A 24,486-nucleotide genomic window follows, 5' to 3' on the forward strand; every position below is an offset into this window, starting at 1 on the left:
TACAGCGCTCATTAACACAAGTTTTTTTCATTTAAATTCAAGTAGCTGTTTAAAAGTATATGATTTACTACCCTAATATTTTGAGAAACACAACAAAAAAACTTTAATGCATGTGGGTTTATAAAAGGAAATATTATACACAACGAAGACATCCAAATTCACTAATATAAAAGGAAAACACTATTCAAACAGAAAAGCTGAACGTGGAATTTTACAATGTTGACATTGCTCAGGTAAATCTAGGAAGTAATGTACTTCAAAGAGTTTCATGTGTTTCCTTCTCACACATTCAGGATGCAAAGTGTAATGTTTGGATATAATGGAAACTTTATGAGATCAGAAATACCCAAGAGAGTAAATTGTGAACATTGGCCTTGACCTTGTTGAGAAACAATGATCCGATACTGATCAGGTTGCCACTTTTTACAATGCAGTGTTTTTCTTTGCCAACAGTTCCTAAAAATCTGATTCCAAAAGGCCTTTCACTTTTCACAGGTTTAGGATGTCTTGAAATCTAGAATGGTGCTACTCTAAAGGTATCCACCCATTGTTTCACATGCCATAAGTGTCCTAAATGACAAATGTGCAGAGCTCAAATTTTCAAACCCCGAGGACAGGGCTGAACCTTTCAAGCCATCTTCTGCTACATACTGTCACGTTAACACTCAGCACTTCATGCGTCTTCATTAAAGCCATGTTATTGGTTTCTATTGAATAGCAAACATTCAGCTAAACAATAGCTTAAATATTTATGATAATGTCCATTTACTGGCGATTCAGAAACACCTAACAAACCAGGTCTGTAGTGACTATGGTCCTAACTGGGTGTCTCCGCACTGGACTATACAACTCCAGATCTCAGTGCCTAAAACATTTAGGGGTACTGTGTGGAAAAAAAATATGGATGCTGCATTGCTGACCTCCAATTGGGAAGGCTACTTGCCTAGCTATTTCTTGCTTCAATACATTATGTCACTTACCTGGAAAAAGAATGCAGCAAAAAGCTAGAACATCAGATTTGCATAACTAGGCTAGGTTCACATTGGCTGAGGTTGCGTTGAGTTAACCGCTTCCTAATGCCAGGGAACCACTGCCTCTCAGGAGACGCTACATGTGGCTTCTCCCAGCACCAGTTTTATACGACAGAGGTATTGGAACCATTCGCTGCCACCAGCTCTCATATGTGCAGATGCTGGTTCTTTGACAGTCAGCACTGAGGGGTATGAGTGACTGAGCGGCTGGTGGGAAGCCGCACATGAAAGTTCTATCACAAAACAAGTGAAAATCTGAACCTATTCCATGACTCAAATTGCTTAATCAAGTGGGTCAGTGGGGAAGCCCGAGAACTAACATTTTTAACAAGAGCTTAGCAGTGGCAGCATACAGGTTTCCTTGAGAATTAAACCACTGTGCATTACATTGTGCAATGAGCAGCATGCCCTGGCAATTCTTGCAATGTGCCTCTAGTAAAGCAGCATTATTCATAAATGGAGATATATAGAATATGAACTCATATTCCATGTGAAACATCCTATTATCAAAAACATCAAACCAAATGCTTCCTGTAGCTGCTGATCCAACTCGGCCAGCAATCAGTCTTCATTTGCACTATGTGAGGTGCTGTTCGCTGCGCTTCATATAGTGTGTGTGATATGCAAGGACATCAGACATTGTATAAACAGCAATGTTTAGAGTGTTGTACATTTTGTCAACCCAATACTACACACACTTGTGTCATTTCTGTGTGAATGAATACCGTCAGCAGCACAATACAGGTAGATGTGCGCAGCAGGATAATGCACAGCAATGTACTTTCCTATAACTAGAAGTAGACCTTAGAAAGTAGTGCTGTTCTGTATACAAAAGTTCTATTCTGACTTGTGTGAATAGTTGTTTTTAAATCATACCTCAGCATTTTAATGTGATTGAAGGTCTGCATAGTAATCCAATTTATTTCAGCCATTTCACTATTGATTTATGTCTGTGTTCCAAGTTGCCTTTGGTGTGACCTAATTTCTTTAGAGCTTTAAATTAAGACATATGCCTTGTTTTAAAAGGGATCAGTACAGTGTTCATGGTACTACATGAATATACACACACATATTAGGAGATGACCCAGAAATAGGTACTTAAAAAAAAATTGTGATAAACAAAATTAAATAACCTGATCTAACATACAACTTTTGATTTAGACTTGAGATTAAAAAGGGCAGAATTTTAAGGGTAAAGTAAAACATGAATACTGATCAATAACTTAAGGTTTCAAGGCAAATTTCTGGTTTGTACGGCACGCCTCTTTTCCAATGTCTGTAGGTCAGGTGTTTCTAGATAGTGACTATGCTGAATTTCTATCACATGTAAATTATTTGCCTAACTCTGGACTGATAGTTTGTATCCTTTTCCAGGGTTGTAAATGTGTTTTTACAGGTCCAATGTTTCTTGGCACATACTGCACTTTTATTCTATTGTAAATAATATATTTTTTTAAAACTAACAGAGCCATTAACTTGCAAGTAGAATTGGCAAAATTGGCAGATTGTACTGTGCTGCAAAAAGTTTTAAAAGGTGGAGCAAACTGGCCCAATTATGGAAGGAACTCCCCACAACCCTCCCTTGGTCCTGCAATGCTCACACTTCTTTTTCCAGAAGTCTGCACAGATCTTGAGGTCAGATTATAGGGGCTCCCAGCAGGTTTACTGCACCGGGAGTTTCTTTTTCAGTAACAAACTGCAAATCTAAAATAATAGGAAGGCATAATTTCTTACTACATTGGTATTGTTATGATTACAATAAACCAATGAACATACTGTATATAGTAGGACTGCACTTTTGTATGTTCTTCTAATCTTTTGATGCAAGCAGATGTGCCTTTTTGTTAACAGGCTACAATCCATTGCAGAATTTTTTTGTCTTGTAATTCATGAAATTGAAAAAAAAAGTGCTTATATAGCTTTAGGCAAGACTCAAGAATCGCTCACTGAAATAAGCTTTGGTAAAGACTTCTCTTAGGTCTGTGCTGAAAGCGGTGGGAGTTTTTAAAGATCTTGAAAGCTAACTGCACCAGAACTCCGAGCTACATTCTGAGCACTTGCATTCCTAAACTAGTTCAGACCATTAAATGTGCATTCACATGGAGTAAGATGATCAGAGAAGCACATTGATAAGAAGACAAATATACTATCTACTGGTGATGCTCTAAAATTAGGTGAGAAACATTACCTTCAAGGACCACTGCTGTGCAGCTCCAGGTTACTCTCACCATAATGGCCTTCATTTAACCAATGCTGACCATATAAGAATTATGCCAGCTTTGTCAGAGATTAAATGCTATTGTTTGCTTTAATATGCTTTCTAAGTCTCAGCGCAGCCTGACCTGTAAGCAAAATGACGAACCCCAGCGATACTTGCATCAATAAGGCAGTATATTAACAAACTCTGTTGGTCACTGGACAGCTTGATAATGGATCAAGATGTTTCAACATTTTGGAAAATCTGATTATTAGTTTTAATATTAAGAATTACAATAAGTTATAAGGGGAAAAAAATAAAAAAAAGTTGAAAGGACAACCAATTTTTGACAAGTTGTACTTTAAACTTTTGATATATGGCTTTAGGTGCTAAAGGTGTACCAAAAAAAATGTACCCCTTGTCTGGAAATTCCTACTGAAAAATAGTGCAATCTCAGAAAAGTGAAGGTTTGTGGGAAAGACTGTGCCTACAGATATACAGCTGTACATTTACAGTGTGAGATCTGACTTTAACATGCCTCTTTCTGCTAAATTTCAGGATGTTTGGAGATGTCATATCTCTCATTGTTGAGAGGTCCTAAAAGAAGTAAGCAAATCCTTACCTCTACCAAGATGGCTGCCTTCTCACGCAGAGACAGTTCAGATCAAATAATGAAAAAAAGTTATGGTAACAGGATCAGCTGCAGGGAGACCACACATATAACTGTTGAATTTTCATTTGCTTTTTGCCTGGCTTTTTTGGGCACAGCCTCGATAGTTAGTTACTCTTGGACCCTGCACTGATACTACGACATACTAGTGACCTCTGAATTTTGTGTTACTAGCTCTTGACCTCTGAATTGCATACAATTGACACCTGCATTTTATATATTAAGCTGCTTACATACTGGGTCAAAAACTACCAACCTCAGCACTTTGCATTGCATATTACTAGCTTCTGAACTTTTTCTTCCTCCTATGATTCCTGAACTCTACATGATTACAGACCAATGACCTGTACGCTGGCTTACATACTGCTGATAACTAAACTGTTACCGACTTCTTGCCCCTTTCTGTTACTGGCTAGAGTGCCAAATTGTTTCTCTTCTCCGGGTGCCCATGGGTCCCCAGGTCTTCTCAATCTATTTTTACTAATAGGAAAGTGGGCACCAAAGATCAAGGAATTTAAACTGTAAGACAATATCATGATAGCAATTTTGATTTAGACATGAAGTTTTAAGAGAGTACTGAAGCCCAGTATTGAAACCAGTCATACAGTATTTAAAACAAAAAAAAAAAAACAGTAGTCAGAAAATGGGCACTTTAGTAGATTTACATATCTGATAAAAGAATCGCTAAATTTATTTACATGCCACCTTCCTGCTGCTCGCCAACCACTGAATGTAGTGTTAAAATGTCCTCTATATATATTATATATTAAAAAAAACACATGGGAGGAGGAAACAGGTATCCTGCCTATCTGATGAGCTACTGGAAAGGAAAGTATAGTGACTCTTCTGTTGTTAGAAATGTGAATCTAAGTGAGCCTCTACTGACAGAATCACTTTAATCTGAAAATCTGTAGATTCACCGTTCAGGCATTTAGGCATCACAGAGCAGAGTACGTAGTGACACAAAAATCTCTGCAGCCCAGCCCCAATATTTTACAATCCTGCAAATGAGCAGACACTATAAATATTGTGACTTTTTTTGATTCTCAAAAGAATATTCCGAAAGAAAAATCAATACTATTTCACGGACATTTCTTTTTCTTAATGGACTTTTCTGCCTGTTGTGTTGAGAGCATTTTACTATGCAAAAATCAAGATATGTTAAACTTAATGTTGCATGTTATGACAGACTGATTTGTCTCTTAGCACTTAACAAATTTGCCAAGCACAGAGCCAGTGTTCTCTAGTTAAATTTGGCATTTAAATAATTGTTGAATGCTAAATTACTGAACATGGAAATTCAGAAGACCAAGTCTTTCAACTTGGGATAAGGGGTTTTAATTCAGTCTCTAGTAACGTTCATCGGTTTTTGTACGTACAAATTTTACAATCATTATAAACTGAAAAGCTATGTCTAGATTCTACAGAAGTACAACAGAAATGAAAGCCTAGATGACAAATAAAAAAAATAGCATAATCCTCCTGATCTTATACTCAGGCTATCATGACTTTGCTAAAAACCAGGAAGGTTGAATCCTTCAAGATTACGATAGTTCTTGAAAGCTTCCTGAGGAAATTCCAATACATAGAAGGAATAGCTGAATAATAGTAGTAAATTTCAATATACACTATATTTAACATATTCAACAGTCTCCCTTTAAAACATGATCTTTACAGCTCTGTGTGATAATATAGGTATCATATATAAAAGATTAAATTCAAGCAGAAATGCACTTTAGCCAAAAAAAAATAATAATCATAATAGTATAACATATACAGTCTTGTTTTCCTCCTATTGTAACCAGTTAGGGCAAAAAACATGGCATTCCCCCTGGCACCAGTTCCATGATTTTGTTGGACTGCTATTGTTTTCTGTGGCCAAGACCAAGCAAACCCACAAGCAAAACACTACATGCAGTAAATAGGGTATAGATGTCTGCATATGTGGAACTATTAGTGATCAAGGTAGGATAGATATTAAAGGAGAATAACATCGGATTTATTTTATTAAAAAGTGCTATTTAACTTGCAACTTTCAAGAGCAAGTTAAATGATTTATTTAATGTCATAATTACAAAATATTCTTTAGTTGCCTTTATAAAATGCAACTAATACAAGTGGTAAGGGCTGGCAGGAAATGACTCTTGTGAGAAAGCAATTTAGTTGCAGAATGCATCTAATACTTATTGCCTGTAACATCTGCAAAAAGTTGTCCACCCATGCCGGGGACCACAGAGAAACAAGACAAAAAGGGTGCTAAGGCATCTCTTCTTTAGTCAGACACCACGGGTACCGAGTTTTCAAGAATGCTTCACAAACTGCTTGAAACAAATCCTAAATAAGAAAGATGTAGGTGGACTATGTAGGATAAAAAGAGAACAACACAAAGGTATATATATTTAAATTAGTCTACTCTATATAGTACTAATGCATAACGGCAAGAAAAGTAAGAGTAGAATAAATAAGAATACTATGTTTCTAACAACCTGTATTACATAAAGTATGGGTATTGTATAGGTAAGCACTTCTGAAAAGCAGCCGTGTACACACAAGAAAGGAAATATAACTTTATCTGCAAGCTGGGCAGGCTTAGACTACCAGGGAGGTAAAATGTTGAAGAAGGGCTTGGAGGTCCTAATAATAAATACAAAGTTATGGCCACCAACTAACAAAAGAAAAATATAGAAATCGTTAAGAAAATTTGTTACTACAGACAACTAAAGTGCAAATATAAAGTTGTTTTTTCTGTAAATGTCAGTCTTTGGCACTGGCACCCTCCTGATCAGCAAAGTGTCCTATCCCATTTTAAAGATCAACACAAAATTATAAGGCAGAAGAAGGTTAGTGAAACATTTGGCTGACGCAGAAGTTGGGATTTATATTTATTCTACTGTCCATACTTCTGGATCCATGATTGCTTTGATGCTTTCAAAAGCTGCTAATGAATTTCTTCATCAAATGCTGGACTTGAATTTTGCAAGATTACTTTGAAAAATGCACATAAATAATGTTTGGAACTTAACTGTTTTAATGGATGTTTTCACAGGAACATACTATTCTAGAAAAATAAAATCACATAGAAATTACATTATCACTTTAACACTAATGAAAAACATGAGGGTAAGGTTATTCAAGTCATCCTTACACATTTTGCTGTTAAAGCAGCCCTAAACTAAAAAAAAAACAAGTCACCAGGAGGTAGTGCTCATTGACAAAAGACACATGCAATGTTTCCTTTGTCAAAAACAAATAAAGCCCCGACTCCTGGTGATTTTTTGCTTTAGCTCTGTATGGTGCCTGTCCTGTAGTGGAGAGCTTGAAGTGACATCATGAGTGGCCTTGCCATGGCGTCAGAGGAAAAGATGACAGCTCTGACAAGATTGTGACAGGATGCTGGACCAGTCATTGATATAGGGCAGATACACACAAGCAAATATGTGCCATATTGCATAGCATCCCTGCTGGTTATGGTAGATCACCACCCAGCAATGAATACTTTGATATTTCACAGAATCCTTCAAGTAAACCCTAGACAATGGCTGACCTCACCTACATTCTGCCAGGGGCCGAGCCATGCTGGAGAGGCCGAGCCATGCTGGAGAGGCTTCCATGTATCTCTTACCTAATCACTCCAATAGCCCTGGAAGCCACCAAGCTCACCTGTCAGCAACAGGGCAGCAAGAGACTCTCCACACAAGGTAAATGAAAAGTTTTCTTGCAAACTTCAGAATCTGCCCTGTCCACTCCAGCTGATCAAGGAGACATTATCTAATGCCAACAGATATACTTGCAAAGGAGGTGGCCAAGCCTGACAATTAAATAATTTTGATATACTACCTTCATTTGTGTTTCGCTTGGAAAACAAAAAAAATAGAAATATAGTAGTAAGAAAAATTATTGCAATATTTTTCTAGTTTCCCATCTAAAGCAAAAAATAAGTTATAGCTGATTGAGCAGGATGATCCAGTTAAAGGTTCATTTTTCTGATGGATGTAATTATACCCAAATTTAGGGAAACTGATTCACAGCTACAAATAATACACAAACAGTGTTTGCAGATGTAAATGTGTTTCTAATTAATGATGTGCTATCTCTGCAATACGAAGTTGTTTTATGACATTTTATCTACAGATTGTTGGAGGTGTAAGCATCAACACTGAGGCATTTTACTCTGACAGCTCTGTTTCTCTAGTACATCGCTATGGCATACATATGTACTATTAATGCCTCTCTGTTCTCCAATCATTCACAAACCAACAACGGAGGCTTTGAGTTTTGTGCCCACCCACCGCAGCACACATACACACTAGAAAGTGTTGTATTGACATTCATGTTTGGCAAAGCAGATAAACATCCTATTACAAATAAAAAGAAAAGCTAAGGCATTGCAAAAAGTTTATTATATTTATTAGGTTAAAAGCTATGTATGGGTTAAACAGTAGCATACAATGACGATTCAATACAGGGTACCTTTGAAAACATACATAAGTCTAAAACTCCTACATTTACATCTTCTCAGACATGACATGGCAGACACAACTCTCTGAGCTTGCGGCAGCAACACATCATACTACCAGGGGTTTTGGGGGAATAATAATAATAAAGTGGATTCATGACCAAAGCTTCCTATGCAAAGATCTTCATATTATCTTCTGTGAACTATTAAAAAAAAAAAAAAGCACAATCAACAGCACTTTCCTATTACAATTATCCTATGCGTTCCCATTGTCTATACGCTGCCATTACTATATGTATCCTCCTATACAGCTAGTTTCAATCTTGCGGAGTAACAAGCTCTTCCAGAAAAAGTCAAGTTGCAACCCTAACCCCTACAAATGGTAGAGCACTGCAAAAAAAACTTGACTTTTACTTCAATCACCATATTATGTGTGCAAATGAGAAAAGGAAATAATGATGCAGTCTGTTCACCAGGTTCAATTTTTTTCAGTTTGCCCGGTTTTACTTATATGGTCAGGTTTTCAAAATAAGCGTAAGGCACCAAGCTACGTCAACACTAAATATCTGATCGGTGCTAATATTTATTTTCTAATATCACTGAACACCTAGAAGTAGCAATATTTAACTTCATAAAAAAAAACAACACGCTTATTTGCATTTCCCAGCGCAGAATACTAATCTCTATCTTATTTTTTTGCACATTTCTAAACAAATCTAGGTCTGTTATATGTTTACAATAAGTTTGCATCTCCCCATTACTATATCCGTAAGCAGCAGTATTTCCTAAATGATCCTAAACTTTGAGTATTTGTCTGCTAGTACCTAAAACACAATAAGTAAACATTCTCTAATAGAGTATAGATCGCTCATATACACACGATGGCTCTACAGCTCGAGAAGAGCTCTTAAGATGTTTCTACTAATTTACTGAAAATGATCATCATTTTCTTTTCTATGTTATGAAGTCTAAAAAGACTGTGTTCTACAAAACCCATTTTCTGTAAAACCTATTTAAACATTATTTACAGATAGGAAATTATTATTGCCAGCATAAAGCTTTGACAATATTCCCAACTAGCTTTAAATAGAATCTTAGTACACTTGTCAATATCTGAATATTCAGTGCTCTTCTATTTGCGTTTATTCTACTGAACGGTTATGAATTGATGGCAAAGTATTCTGAACTTTTAAGCCCACGAAGTGGTATTGAATTGCTAGATTTTAACCCCCCCCCCCCTTAACTTTTCCATTAACTCTGCAGACTGATCTGATCATATGAACCAAGGGACCTTTCACCTTTTATGTTCAGACGATGATTAATGAGTTCCAATTTAACAAAAGACAAAACAATGATCTTTGTTCTGCGCACAAAAAAAAGTGTTGAGGCGTCCCAGCAATAGTGTGCTGCTTTCCACAAATTAATTTTAGGAACACATCACATATTCGGGTTTACAAAACATACAAACAATAAAAGCCTGATCTATTTCTACCTGTTACTAAGGCTAAAAGGGATTTCTGTGTTTTGGAAAGCATTGTTTAATAATATACGTTTAAGCAATCCAGATACATTGTGGTAAAAATCTGCAATTGTAACTATGCAGTTTATTGATGCCAGTTTGCTTTTAGGAAGAAAATGTTGCCAGGTCAAAGTTCCTAATGAAGGGCACTAAGTATGGTCAAACCTGCAGAAAATCCCAATGCTGAAGTGGATTTTCTTCCATTAAGGATTTCTAACTACTGATGCAAAACAGCTGCCGTTGTCCTAACATATTTTAAAAATCAATTTTCCAATGTATGGACATTCAACCCTATCATGAGCAAGCTTGCTGGTGCCTCAGAAGCCAGCACATTTTTGTTCAATACAAGAGGCTTTGGATGCACAAAAAATCTATAGAAGCAATCAAGAATATTTTTACTGCCCCCTGTAAGTTCATGAGAATGTCTATTGATCTTAACTTGAGCTTTTCATACAGACACTGACAGAGCTGCACCATTCACATCAAGCAAGCTGCTTGTGGAAGCTCAAGGAAAAAGGAGGAAAAAAAATAAAATATGGAACTTTCAAGATCTGCTAAAATTGCTAGCACCACATCCATACACTTACAGCAACATGAAAGTAGTGTATGAGATAGGGACTTTTGAAGCTTTATAATTACATGCAAATCTATGCAGAGTACTCGTCTCAAAAGAAATATATATATATTCCCGTGTCTTAATTAATTTTATGTAAAATGCATTTTCATCTGATAAACAGATCTCAAGGTCCTCAAAAGAACTAAGTGTTTTAGTTATTTCAGGAACAGTATTTAGATGAATCGAGAATACTAACCATTAAATATTTTAACCCCATCGCTACCAAAAAATAAAAAAAGCTCAGTCACAGGCTTATTTATCGAAGAAAGACCCCCGGCCGGCTGAAATAGGCTTTGGTTATATTAGGGGACGCTTCAGTGTTTCATCAGCGCACAAAACTGGGTCACCCCTCATATTTAACATACGCCCTCCATTTTACCCTCCATTCCACCATATGGGGGATGTATACACCAAATCCCAAACAACAGAACACGCAGCATCTCTATACAAAGATCAAAAGAAAGCACACAGCTGTCAACAAAGACCAACAAACACCTTCTAAGAGGATTCTTTTTAATAACCATCAAGTTCAGCAACAAAAAGAAATAAGAATGTGCGTAGGTTCACATACAATTCACATCTACACTGAACTAGTTTACATGAAAGCAGCTCAAACCTCCATATGGTCCGATCCAACAAGACTGGGAGACAAATCCAGAATTCAATCAGCTAAATAAATATACATTGCTATCATTATACTATGCCCTCTGTACAAATAAAACATTCTGCTTTTAATCACGTCAGGAGCCCGGTTAATAAAAGCCACAGAATGAAGAAAGCAAAATATCCCAAGGTGTTATTTTGCAAGCAATCCTCTTCTGAAGTTCCTATTCAACCTAAAAAGGAGCCCATAAGGCACGACATGTCAAGTGCAAAGACGGCAAAAGAATAAAAATATCTGACTATTGACAATCAAAGTCTTTAAGATGGGTAGTTTCACACAATTTTTATCCAAGTTCACTGCCATAAAAGGTGAATGGAAGAACCCTCACCTGCACCAGGAAAGCAATAAGGAACCCCAAATATAAAAGGAAAGCAATAGAAGACCTCTAATGAAACCTCTCCAACACACAAGGAAGCCATAGAGACCTCTAAAAACCAAATCCATCTAACTCACATATACAGAAAGCAGTGAGACTCCCCCTTTAACAATAACCCCAATATACAAGCAATAGGAGACCCCTAAAAAACAGATCTATCCAACTCATGTACAAGGAAAGCAATGAGACTCCCTTAAATTAAAGCAATAGGGGACCCCTAACAAAACTAATACAAGCAAAGTAACAGAAGACCCCTAATAATATTAAAAAGCCATTCCTTCCAAATACACAAGGAAATCAATAGGGAACCCCCAAATACAAGAAAGCGATAGGACCTCCTAAATTCCCCCCAAAACAAGCACAAGTATAGCAATAAGACCCCCCCATACACATGAATAGCCACAAGCATGCAAGCAATACAAACCCCCCAATGTGATGAGTCTGCCCCCCAATTTCCTTCCATAGGTCACAGCTGCCCCCCAATATAAAAGTCCTGACATACACAGGTTTTGCTTTACAAGTTTTCACAAATAAATCCAACAAGCAGAGGAAATGACAGGACTGTGCACAGAGCTAGAAGAAGTGATTGGGAATATTGGGGGGTTTTAATAAGAAATAAAGTTTTTCGCCGTCAGGTTCGCTGTGTTGTCCGGCAGCGATGTGTGCACAGCAGCTGTGTGTATGTGTGTGTGAATGTGTGTGAATGTGAGGAGAGGAGGAGGCAGCCTGGCACCACAGCGCCACCAGCATCATCATGCAAAACAAGCAGCGGATGAGGCAAGTTCAATAAAAGAAGCAAAAAAAAAAAAAAGTCCAATAAAAAAAATAAACTTGTAGAGAGCTAAAGCAGAGGCGAGTGGAAATAAAGCTCGGGAAGCGGGTAAAAGACAGCCGGCACACGGGGAGTAAGGAAGAGGAGGAGAGCGGCGCCACACAGCCGGCGCCATCTTGGCTGATCGATGAATTGAACAAAGAGGATCAATTTCTGATAAAACGTTATCAATGAGAGCGGCCGGGAAAGCGGCGGATTTGCCCCGGTCCGGGACGGCGGAGAAGGGAACGGAGCAGACGGGTGGGAGGCGGGGAGGGAGCGGGAAAGGGTGGCGGGAGAGAGGAGGTAAGAAAACGGAGCTGACCTGCAGCTGCTGTAAATCAAAGCGCTTCCAATATTGAAACATCGATCCCGCATTGGCCGCCATCTTGAGACATATTGAGACGGAGTGAGAGGCTGATAGAGAGGGGGCTGGAGTTCAGGAGCAAAGCGGCGAAGGAGGGGGAAAGGAAAGGAGGGAGGGAGCAAAACACGGAGCGGACTTCCACACCCACCCTCCCACTTTCCCTCAGCCGGCACGGAGCTGGGCCTCCCCGGCTAAGCTTCCCTCACGCAGCAGCTTCCATTTTAACGGGGAACTGGCTGCCATTTCTCCCGCCTGTCAGCCTGCCAGAGTCCCCGGCGGTGCGGCCGGCCTCCGTCCCCTCACCCCCCGGTTCCCTCACATAGAGAACCCGCTTATTTCTCATTCCTCTCACTAATTACTTCACACATATGACGTCATAGGTTACCGGGACACCGGCATTTCATGCACTTTATTTATAACTAAACAAACACCGAGACTGCTTATAAATTAATGTTTATTCCAGTCAGAGACACACACAGCACTTGTAACATATGTATCTAATATTCTCTCACTTTATATGGTAATATAGAGACCAAGTGAGGTCAGGAGAGGCTACCGGGACGGGGGATGGCTGACTGAGCGCAGGGCAGCTAGGGGGCGCACTGTCACCTATAAGGGGCACCTATAGACTTTATTGTACAGACAGCCGGACACTTCTGTCACGTGGACACAAATAGGTTAAAAGGGGGCGTGGTTTGGGGTTGTCAGGCGCCGGACGATGATTGGAGGAGACGGGTCACACACTTCAAGCGGCAGAAAAAATAAACATTCCCTAATGTACAGCGCTCCGTAATATGTTGGCGCTGTATAAATCCTCTTTAATTATAATAAATTGTACAATAAAAAAAACGGAGTATATAAAATAAAAGGACGAGAGATACAAAATAATAAAAAAGTGACAGCATGGAGGGGGTCACATATAATAATAATAATGCATACAGGCTCAGTATGTGGATGGGCAGCCAGGGCAGGATGTATGGGGACAGGGGAGCTAAGATGGCCACAAGGGGGCACACCAGCTCAGATATCTATAAGGCACAACAGCCTGTCTGGCAAATGCCTTTGTGGCTGGAAAACCCATTCTGGGCCATCCCTGAGTACTATTATGTACAGCTAGTCCCCGGGTTACATATGAGATAGGGACTGTACGTTTGTTCTTAAGTTGAATTTGTACGTAAGTACAGATGTTTGTCTCAACATATTGTTAGGCAGCGTGGTGTCAGTTGCTGTATAAAATCCTCATTGTGAGTTACTCACAAACAAAGCAAAAAAAAATCTTTATGAAGCCTAGACATTCATTAACTTCTGGAGCAAGCTGTGCTTTGATATGCAAAAAGAAACAACCGCAGAGTTTGTCCTGGTCATTAAAGAGTTACAAGATGTTACAGATCAGATCAGCTCTTAAGATCACCCATAACCTCAGCTGTGTGTAGTAAAAGATTTCTTCATGCAAACCGCCCCCTTCTACCCCCATCAAGCCTCTGTCCTGCACACAAGCAGCAGGGAATCTCTGTTCGTATCTAGGAGTTGACGGATGTCTCTAACTCGGGGACTACCTGTATTCTGTATTTAGAGAGATGTCAGGCAAACTGGTGCTGCAGCTTATTATATATTCTAGATAGGAAAATAAATTAAAACCATTCCTTTTTTGAGTTGGAATAAATGTGGGAGGGTTAGATCCTCCTCCACCTGGGAAGATCCAGCTTGTAATTGTTCCGGTGGTCACCAATAGCGGAGAAAAAAAAGATGGGACGTCTAACATGAAATTGAAGAATTGGAGGCAAGAGAATATCTACTGATGGGAAGATATTCTATTTGTCCTATAGTGTGGGATTTCCTCTACCTCTTAGATTGTGAGCTTTTCGGGCAGGGTCCTCCCCTCCTCCAGTGTCACTGTATCTGTCTGTCATTTGCAACTCTCTATTTTCTAAATGGAAAGAGCTCTCACCTTACTTGTATCTCTAGGACAGGAAGTGGATGGAAATTCTCTAATAAAACAGATTGCTGTACAGGAAAGGGTAACACACTGTAGAGAATCTGAACAGCTACAGTTACATTCACAAAGAAATATTATATCTAGATGAGGGCAATAAGCTTGTAAAATCTTAGAACCTGTCATTGTCAAACTAAATGAAAAAAAACATGAATTTGCTTTGTGTACAATAAAGTAGAAATCTGTGCTTCCAATGTTAATATGTGGCACATCCAACTTTTAGTTTTCTGACAGTCTTCTGCATCCTCCTGTGATGGTATGACAACAGTGCTGCACTGCTGATGAATTCAGAGCAGAGTTGCCACTCCCAGGCAGGAGGCGTGACCATCACATTGTCAATCAGCCTTGGCCACACCCACTGCTTTCTGGACTGACAGCGCTGCCTGTGTTGCTGATCTCCCTTCTATACACACCTTGTAATAGAGGAAAGATGTTTGAAGTGACCACAGATATTTCCTGTGTAGAACTCATGGAAACAGAAGACAAGTCAGCAGCACTCCAAAGTAAAGGATTCTTGTCTTATTATAATAGTACGGTCACAACATGTTAAAACAAACATTTCAGGATCCCACAAGGTTCTTTCCTCAAGGCAACATAGAGACTTATATTCGTTTTTATAGATCAATGGCATCATAATAAAATCAGTCACAGGAAGCCAGACAACATTGTGTTTCGATGAAGCCACGTGTAATGTCTCTGAATGAGCTGCACCTTGTAACAGAAAACAAATGTGAACAGATTTATACTTTACATGTTATCAAGGAAATTTTCTTACACAGAGTTCTCCTATTAGCAAGAATCTCTGACATACAGAAAGCTGATAGAAGGAGAATACACACAATTTATTTCAAATATCCTCATGGAAATACAAGATGTTAGGAAAATAATGCAAAAAAATACTTTCAGGTGAATTTAGACCCAAAACGCAGACCAACTACATTTTCAATAATACTTTGTTTATTTTAAACCACCAATACAGCTTAGCTTTTATGTTGGCTGTACTAAATTTAGATTTTTTTTTCCATCTCTAGAGGTTCTCAGCGTTTTCTGTATCATATTCTTTTATTTTTACATTTTTCATTTATATTACAATTTCACTCACTACACCCACTAAAAAATGATACATTAAACACTTTAAAATACTTTTATTATTCAAAACCTTTGCAATGTCATTTGTAACATTTTAAATCAATTTTCCAAAAAATTGCTAATATGATTTCCTTAAAGCGGAACTAAACCGAAAACAAAAAAAATCACACTTACCTTTAATCCTGCAGATCCTTCGATGACGCTGATCCTTCCCACGATCCGGTCCCATTTCGTCTTGGAATTCTTTACTTCCTTCTTCCTTGGTCTTCTCGGCACATTTTCCCCCCCTTTACAGCGGCTACGTCACCCGATCTATCACCTGCGCAGTGTGAGATCGGGTGACGTAGCCGCTGTAAAGGGGGGAAAAATAGCTGCTCACTGCTCTTGCGTGGAATCGGCATCTCTTTCCCTTATTAAAAAAATGCCCCTTCTGCGCACGTCCAAGATTAGGGCATGCGCGGAAGGAGCACCCAGAGCCTCCCAGCATGCTTGACGTGGGTATCCCGAGAGGCTCTGCGCTCCCATTTATTCATGATTGCTGCGGTAGGAGGTGCTTTTTTTTTAAAAAAAGGGTGTTGCACTTAAAAAATGAATATAATTTTACCTTTACATATAGGGGTTGTCTACCCTTTTATGTAAACTTAAAATGTTGAGTTTAGGTACGCTTTAACTATTATGTTCAGTGCATATACCCCTATACACTATACTTTCCTAGACTTTACTATATACTGTATATGTAAGATGCAGGTTTTGTGATACATATAAGCAGTGTCAGGTTGGATTCACCTATCTGCTAAAATCCTTCAGTCACTTTGTGGAATATGGTGCAGGGTGGGATGGTAGGGAAGATGAGCACTATCCATTTTTCCAGTTGCAGAGTTTATAATGTATTTTGGAAGGGTGCTTTTTTTCACTGAACCTACAGGGCCTGAATTGAATCAGCCTCTTCCAGTGCTTATACAGCGAGGGTAAGGAAGAACACAAGGAGCCAGATGGGTGTGTAGATTGCAAGGAGCATGCTGGCCTGTGGAGAGAACAGAGTGAACAAATTATTATTATTTTTAATATATAGTACAAACAAATTACACAGTGCTGTACAATTAAATAGGGAAACAAGTATGTTTTTTTTTACTGTACAGTTATAGGCTAGAGGACAAGACCATTACATGTTATTAAGCTCCAGCATAGAAAAAAAAAAGTTTTAATATTATTAATACAAAGCACTTTACAAAGTTCCAACTAACGACTGGACAATGCATGAACGAACACTGTACATACAGCACCGTTCTGCTCTATAGTGAAGGGAGGGGGGAGAACGACAAAGCGGCACCCTGCTGCACGCTCTCCCCCTTCACTTTTATTAAGATTGTTTGTCGTTCGTGGATCCGCCAGGACGGTCGTTCGGTCAATGGCCGACGGGCGCTGTACACGCCAGATTCTCGTCTGATATCAGCCCTGGGCTGATTATCTGTCAAGAACCATTGGACGTGTGTACGTAGCCTTAGTCATGTCACTAACAGCTGCTCAGCAGGGCTCCTATTCAAAACTCCCTACGGATCATATGTCATTTACACAGTCTAGGGCCAATTTTTTGGGAGAGCCAATAAACCTAACTGCATGTTTTTGTGTGGGAGGAAACCAAGTACTTAGAGAAAATCCAAAGATTTTTTTAGAGCAGTGTTTCTCATCCAAGGGTTCCTTGAGCAATAAGCACCTTGTGTCCCTCAGGTCGGTTTAATAGATATTAATGATTTTTTTATCTGTAAGTTTGACATTCTTCCCACTGGCCAGCAATGCTATAGACATTTTCCCATTGACCACCACACTAATATACTGTGAGCTGTGGATATGGTAATTATACAAAGGGTTCCCTGAAGACCTGAAAATTATTTCAAGAGCTTCATATATTAAAAAAAGGTCAAGGAAGTCTGCTTTAGATGGTTGAGCAATCCATTGATTTGCATCTCTTGTAGACTTCATTTGTGATTTCCCCTTCCTTAGTTTGTGCATACACCCTTTCAGACAAAGCCAGACCATCCTTTTGTGGCTTTATCCTGCCGTTATTTGTTCCACATGATAGAGAATCAATTGGGTCAGTGTGGAATTATTGCTTGGCTTTGTGATGATCATGGCTATTAGACTAGGAATAGAACTGCCTGTGAGTCAAGTGAAATAACAGTTTTAGGTAGATAATATTATTATTATTATTATTATTAATAATAATAATAAACAGTATTTATATAGCACCAGCATACTATACAGTGCTGTACATTAAACAAGGGTTGCAAATGACAGATGCAAACAAAGACATATTAGGAGGAACGGGCCCTGCCCAGAAGAGTTTACAATCTAAGACAATGGTCACCAACCTTTTGGACCTCACGGGCCACTAAACTCATTATTTTAAATCCTGCAGACCATTAATATGATTTTTTTTTTACAAGATAAATACATTTTATAAAATAATGATCTTCCTAATGGTGTCTGACGAGGACTGTGGAGGTTCTGATTCATTGATCAGCTCACGGTTAAGTGAAGTATTACTATTGTTACTATTATCATTAGTTGCATTATCTTTGGTATTACTAAAGAAATGCTAAATATTTGTTTGCTTTTTCTCACTCATTATGGGTTTATTTCATTTGAATCTAAGACCAAACAAGAAATGATAGTTATCAAACTAAAAATCAAACTATTTGATGCCAATAAATATAACAGTTAAAGAAAATACACAGTTAAGGTCATACTTACCTAAAAGAGCATCTGAGAAATAAACAAATAAAATAAAACAATCGGATGAGAATCAGTATTCGCGGAGCGGGGTGACTGTTGTAATGGTGGAAACAATACTGAAGTGTACAGCTCGGTAACGGTTGCCTCATACAACTACACCGTCTCTAGTACAGTTCGTAAATTTAGTGCTATATAAAGGCGAAAATTGTCATTCAGAATATAAGAATTTATTAGATAATTATTTTAGTTTTAATAATATTAAAGCATAAAAATTGCAAATAATGTCCAAATTTTTCTGTGGACGACCAAAATTTTCTCACGACCACTGGTTGGCGACCACTGATCTAGGAGATGGGGGAAGCAGTACACAGTGGATATGACATCTTAACTATAAGAAAATAATAAAAAATACTACATGTGATCAATGAAAGAAAACAACATCTCTCTCCCCAAGCTTTGTAGTGTTTTTCCATTTTATAATTAACTAGATTACAGGTGAATTCTTTAAAGACCTGAAAAAAAACACTCCATGATCAATAAGAAACATTAACGGAAAGATCATGGTAACACGTGGTGTTTAATAATAATAATCAGTAAGACATTAGTAGAAAGTCTTCTAATTAAAACCACTCATCACAAATGCACAATCATATATGGGTTAAATCTGTAAATAGCTATATTTTATGTTTGTAGGTAGATACAGTTTATATGGTTTCTCAACCAGAGTTCTGTGGAACCCTAGGGTTCTTCCAGAGGTTTCTAGGGGCTCCTTGTGCAATCTGTGACTCTCAGGTCAGCTTAACTGACACCAATGATCTATTTGGCTATCTGTAAGGTTAACGTTCTTCCCACTGACTACCACATTAGTGTACTGTGATTTTCAGGCATAGTATTTATTTAAAGGGTTCCCTAAGACCTGAAAGTTATTTCAAGAGTTCCCCCATGCTGAAAAGGTTGAGAAAGGCTAGTTCACAGTGACCTAACAGGGAGCAGAGGATTCCTAAAAGATGGTTCTGTAATGCCATGGCATGATCACCTATGCTAGTGATGTCCATGTTACAAGTTCATTTTTCACAAATCTTGACCATCAATGACCAATCAATGACCGTAAGTCAAAATTTACAATTTAATAATAAATAGTGCTCCTGGGTTTATAATTAATAGTTTATATGAGCTTTATTTCTTTATAAGGTGATGGGGATTAAATAATTATTCTAAAATTTCTGCAGAAGAAAAATGAGTAAATCTGAATTCCTAGCTATTATATGGCATATAATATTTATGGGAGAATTACAGAAACATATTGCTTCTTCATGTAATTCTGCATCATAAATCAGTGATTATGTTTTCTTTGTCACAGTGACTGATCGTTAGCATGTAAACAAGCAATAATATAAAATAAAGTAATGCATTCAAGTATTTATTGGCCAGTGTTTCAGACAGTGGAAATTTGTCTGTAAATTATTTACCTAATTGCAGTTTACATAGTAGGCTTCATGTCGATCTATAGACTGTAAGATATATTTTAAATGACAGATATTACCTCCTCTTGTCCTTTACTTTTAACATCTCCACTCAATCATCTTTGGTCGTCTATCAAGTTTACCAGTATTATGGTGCATTAAAAAGCAGCTAGGCAAAGGAAGATTGATATTCTAAGCATCATCATATGGACATGGCATGAGCAATATTCATGTGGAAGTTACTTAGTTATGCAGTTCACAAAAATATTGATGTATAGCTTTACATTAGCACATTAAATATTTTCCAATGTTTATGTATTACATTAGGTTTAAACGGTTATGTGCAATGCTTTGTTATTCAGGCTATTTTGGAACACTGCAGAAATCGTAAAGAAATTTTAATACAGACTTTATTTTCCATATCTCATTTATGAGTTTATGTTTGTGGCTTAAATTACTCATTGGCTTTTTGCGATCTCCCCCCAGCATGATTACATTTAATGTCTGGTCAGTGACCTTCCCCCACCCACCTCTAAAATCTGAAAACAATGTAAATGAAAGTTTTCACAGGTCCCCTGTCTTCTCTCTGCAGAGTGAAAGAACGTTTTTTGGTCTCAATTGCTTTGCCTGGAGACATGGACCCTTCTCATTGCATTTTATGGGTGGTCCTAAAAACTTCAAACATTGATTTCATATCTATAACAAGTGCAATTTTTTCACAATATTATTTGCATGTTATATGATATATCTAGTTGATTGTAAAGAATTCTATTTTTGGTATTATCATTCAAGGATCTGGTTTCCTATTTTGGTTCCACTTATGTACAAGGGCTTGCCCCACACCTTTTATCAAAGGAACCAATTCTTAGAGAGTGTTTGGCCATGAACAGCCAAACTGTCCTCATGGGCTTATAAAAGTGATCTGGACATTTTCTGTATTTACTGTTTCCTTAAACAACACTCAGTGAAGTTGCTCTGAGCCAACCCACCTTCCACACCCACCTCCTAAATTGTAAGCTCTTCAGGTCAGGGTTCTCTTCTCCTCCTGTGTCTGTATCTATCTGTCATTTGCAACTCCTATTTAATGTACAGCACTGCATATTATGTTGGTGCTATATAAATACTGTTTTTAACCTCCCAACCGTTAAGCCCGACCTTGGTACGTTAACCCCAAACTTTTCTCCCTATATTAAAATCCTCACTTACCTGGTCCCGCTGTGCTCATCCAGCGTCGTGTTCGTGTTCCAGCGTCGTCCTCCAGCGTCGATCTCCCTCTCCACCGTCGGCTGCCTTCTCCTATACCAGCGGGACCGGTAAGAAGCTGGCCAGCATCTTGTGTTCCGCCGGCCGGCATCTTGTGTTCACAAGATGCCGGCCGGCGGAACACAAGATGCCAGCAGGCTTCTTACCTGGTCCCGCTGATCATCCAGCGCTGTTCTCGTTCCAGCGCCAGGTGCTCTCTGAAACAAGAAGCCTGCCGGCGGAGAAAAAAAAGCTGGCCGGCTTCTCCCTGCGTGCGTGCGTGCGTGATGACGTTGGCGCGTGTGCGGGAAATTCTAATTGAAACTCATTCAAACATTTTGTATTGGATTGAATACAAACTCCTGTATCCAATCCAATACAAAATAATACAAAATAAATACAAAGTATGTAATTGGTAAATTCAAACTCTCATTTTGTATTGGATTGGATACAGGAGTTTGTATTCAATCCAATACATATTGAGAGTTTGAATTTTGTTCTCATTTTGTATTGGATTGAATACTAAGTCCTGTATCCAATCTAATATAAAATAATAGAAAATATATTTATGTGGTTTTGTCTATAGGTATGTGACGTACACTAGGGAGGTGTTTTAGAAAAATATATTACTATACAGTATACCGAATTATCGCATTTTCAGTATTTTTCATTTATTTATGTAGTCATATTTAAGCTGAATTTTGTGTTTTTCCTTTAATTTTATTACAAGTAATTTTTTTTTTTACATGATTGTGTGTTTCAAACATTTTTTTTATTCATTATATCTACTAGGCACCTATTCGGACATATTTCTGTAAGTTACAGGTCTACAATTTAAAAAAAAAATTTCATGAAAAACAGTGTAACGCTTTTGGTACAGAAATCTAGACCTCAGTGTAACGCCCAGGTGGTTAATATTAAAAAAATTGAACATTTGTATGTAGGTGAATTTTTCTTTTCACTAAACACCTGAGAAGTGAAAATAAATTAGTGGATGTAAAAGTATGTACATATATTTTTATTTATTCATTTCAAATTACAACAAAGTTTTTTTTAATTTCTCTTTGCTCAGTCTTCAGTCTTTTAATATATATCTCAGTGACCCCTAAAGTAACCCAAACTCTGGCTTCCAGGGAGATTTCTGTGCCATAAGTACCTATGTCCTTCTCCACCTGGGGGATTTGGATGTTCCCATCATTCTCAATGTCAGTGTCTTCTGTTGGTTTCTATATATTATAATGTAAAATTTAAAAAAATCCAACATTAAGATCTTATAATGAACAATTCAGGTTCGGAGACTTGACAATTCTAGATCAGAAATCTAACCAAGCCAGTAAGGTATACGAAACTCGGGTTGTTTGATTTTTCAGCTTTAATGGGACTAAACATTTGCAGTTTATCAATTTTTCCTCAATCCTTTTCTGTCTAGATATAATAAAAGTGGTTACAACATTAAAAGGAAATAGACTCTGCATTTTAACTGCTCCTATTGACTATATTGTGAAGAATCCAGCAGTAACTTGGCATGGTATGTCATTATAAAGAACAGAATATAGAAAAAAACATTATGCAACATATAGACTCCTGGTGCCCAACCAGCAGATATTTGTTGAGCGGATTTTGTCCAGTGGCAATGCTCCCTTTTCAGTTTCGGAATGGCTGGAACATACTCTCTTTTATTGGGCTGGAGACCAAAGTAATGAGAAGACCCTCCTTAAACTGTTAGCCCACATAACATAGAGGATGCAGGGCACAGAGTGGCATTGGTGCCAACAGTCCCAGATAGATGCAGTCCACAGGTGACTGGTAAGCAGAAACAAGCTGTGATCAGGGTCAATCCAGGTCAGAAACTGTCAGGCAGGAGAAAGCTAGGTAATCTACAGGTGAGCAAAAACAGACTTGCCAAGTCAGAAATTTTCCAACACTCCACCAGTGCTAAAGCCAAAAGCTTTCTAGTGCCACATGTGTCAGTGTAATCACCACTTTCAAAGTGTGCCTGTGCATATATTTTTTTTTACAGTTGTGACTTTCTGATATGGACTTTCTAATACATTCTTTCTTTCCTACCCTATGTGGAATTTAAACAAAAACAAAATGGCAGAACTTTGGGCATTAAAAATGAATAAACTGAGTACTACCCTCTTCCTAATATTAAGGGTTCAACATCTCTACAACTCTCCAGATCCACTATCAGAGTCAGGATGCAGTATGCCAAGCACCGTATAGAGCAGTAAGACATGGATCCTGCTAATGGTTTGAGAAAGCTAAAGAAAGCTAAAGATTATTTAAAGGGTAAAAATTTTTTTTTTCACTGTAGCCAAGAGTATGGAGTGATGTGGGTATGTAATATCCACTTTAAATCAGTTTAAAGTTATGGTACTAAAACTTTTTTATTTGCATTTTTTTGCAGAAATAAGGATGATAGAAGTGATTACTGATCACAAGTAGCTATTTAACACAGTAGGAAGGACTCTTCATTAAGAATGCTATACATAGAACAAGAGACTATTAGCAAGCACTTAAGCACTGAAGCACTAATGTAATCTTCGTTTAGGATAATTATTTTATTCTTGATAAAGTATAAACATTTTTTTTTCTTGTTGTTATAGGTGCAGTTTTTTTTTAGTTGCACTGAGCAGTTCTGTATTAATTTGTGTATAACATATGAGCCAAATTTCAATATGTAATGTATTGTTTGCTTCCAAACAGAGATAGCAAACCTGTACACAGCTAAAGGTTTGACTCACACAAGTAATGTGTTTGCTCATACTGTTCTTTATTTGCACTATCTTTTAATTGTTTTTATAGGAACGTGTGTTTTATGAAAAGTAGGTTGTTGAAACTTGTCCTCAATTATTCCTATTTCAGTGGACAAGACAGATTTCTTAGAAAAGCCTTGGAAAATTAATAAGCTCTTTAAAAAGCAACCATGAAGCTTTTGAAGCTTACTCGTGCCACAAAATGTAAAATTGACAAAGCAGTTTTCACAATGAAGCTTTTGACATTATGTTAATTAGTCGGTGACACTATATGGTTTTCTAAAAGGTTACAGATAACATTTACCGCTTTTCCAAAGATAGTATCCATCACATTGAAAGAAGATTGTTCAGCTAAATGTGTCTGTTCCTATCTGTTCTAATAATGCATGATGCTAAAATGTACTTTAAAGGGACACTTCTGGTAAAATATAAAACTAAGACAGGGAACACAGTCTACCTGCTGTGCAGTACTGTTTTAAATTAAGGCCGACACATCTGCA

General features: G+C 37.8%; 1 protein-coding gene across 2 annotated transcripts in view; it reads right to left on the minus strand.

Moving 5' to 3' along the window:
- The window catches only part of CUX1 (cut like homeobox 1), a 213,536-nt gene extending 200,699 nt beyond the window's left edge, over nucleotides 1–12,837 (minus strand). The window contains exon 1 of one of the 2 annotated variants that reach the window (XM_072429632.1): nucleotides 12,666–12,837. In XM_072429632.1, the coding sequence (XP_072285733.1) occupies nucleotides 12,666–12,728 (63 nt within the window). In that variant the 5' untranslated portion in view covers nucleotides 12,729–12,837. The remainder of the gene's footprint in view (nucleotides 1–12,665) is intronic. The other variant, XM_072429638.1, reaches the window with a different exon arrangement.
- Nucleotides 12,838–24,486: the final 11,649 nt, after the last annotated feature.

Source organism: Pyxicephalus adspersus, chromosome 1 (assembly GCF_032062135.1).
Source record: "Pyxicephalus adspersus chromosome 1, UCB_Pads_2.0, whole genome shotgun sequence".
Taxonomy (NCBI): domain Eukaryota; kingdom Metazoa; phylum Chordata; class Amphibia; order Anura; family Pyxicephalidae; genus Pyxicephalus; species Pyxicephalus adspersus.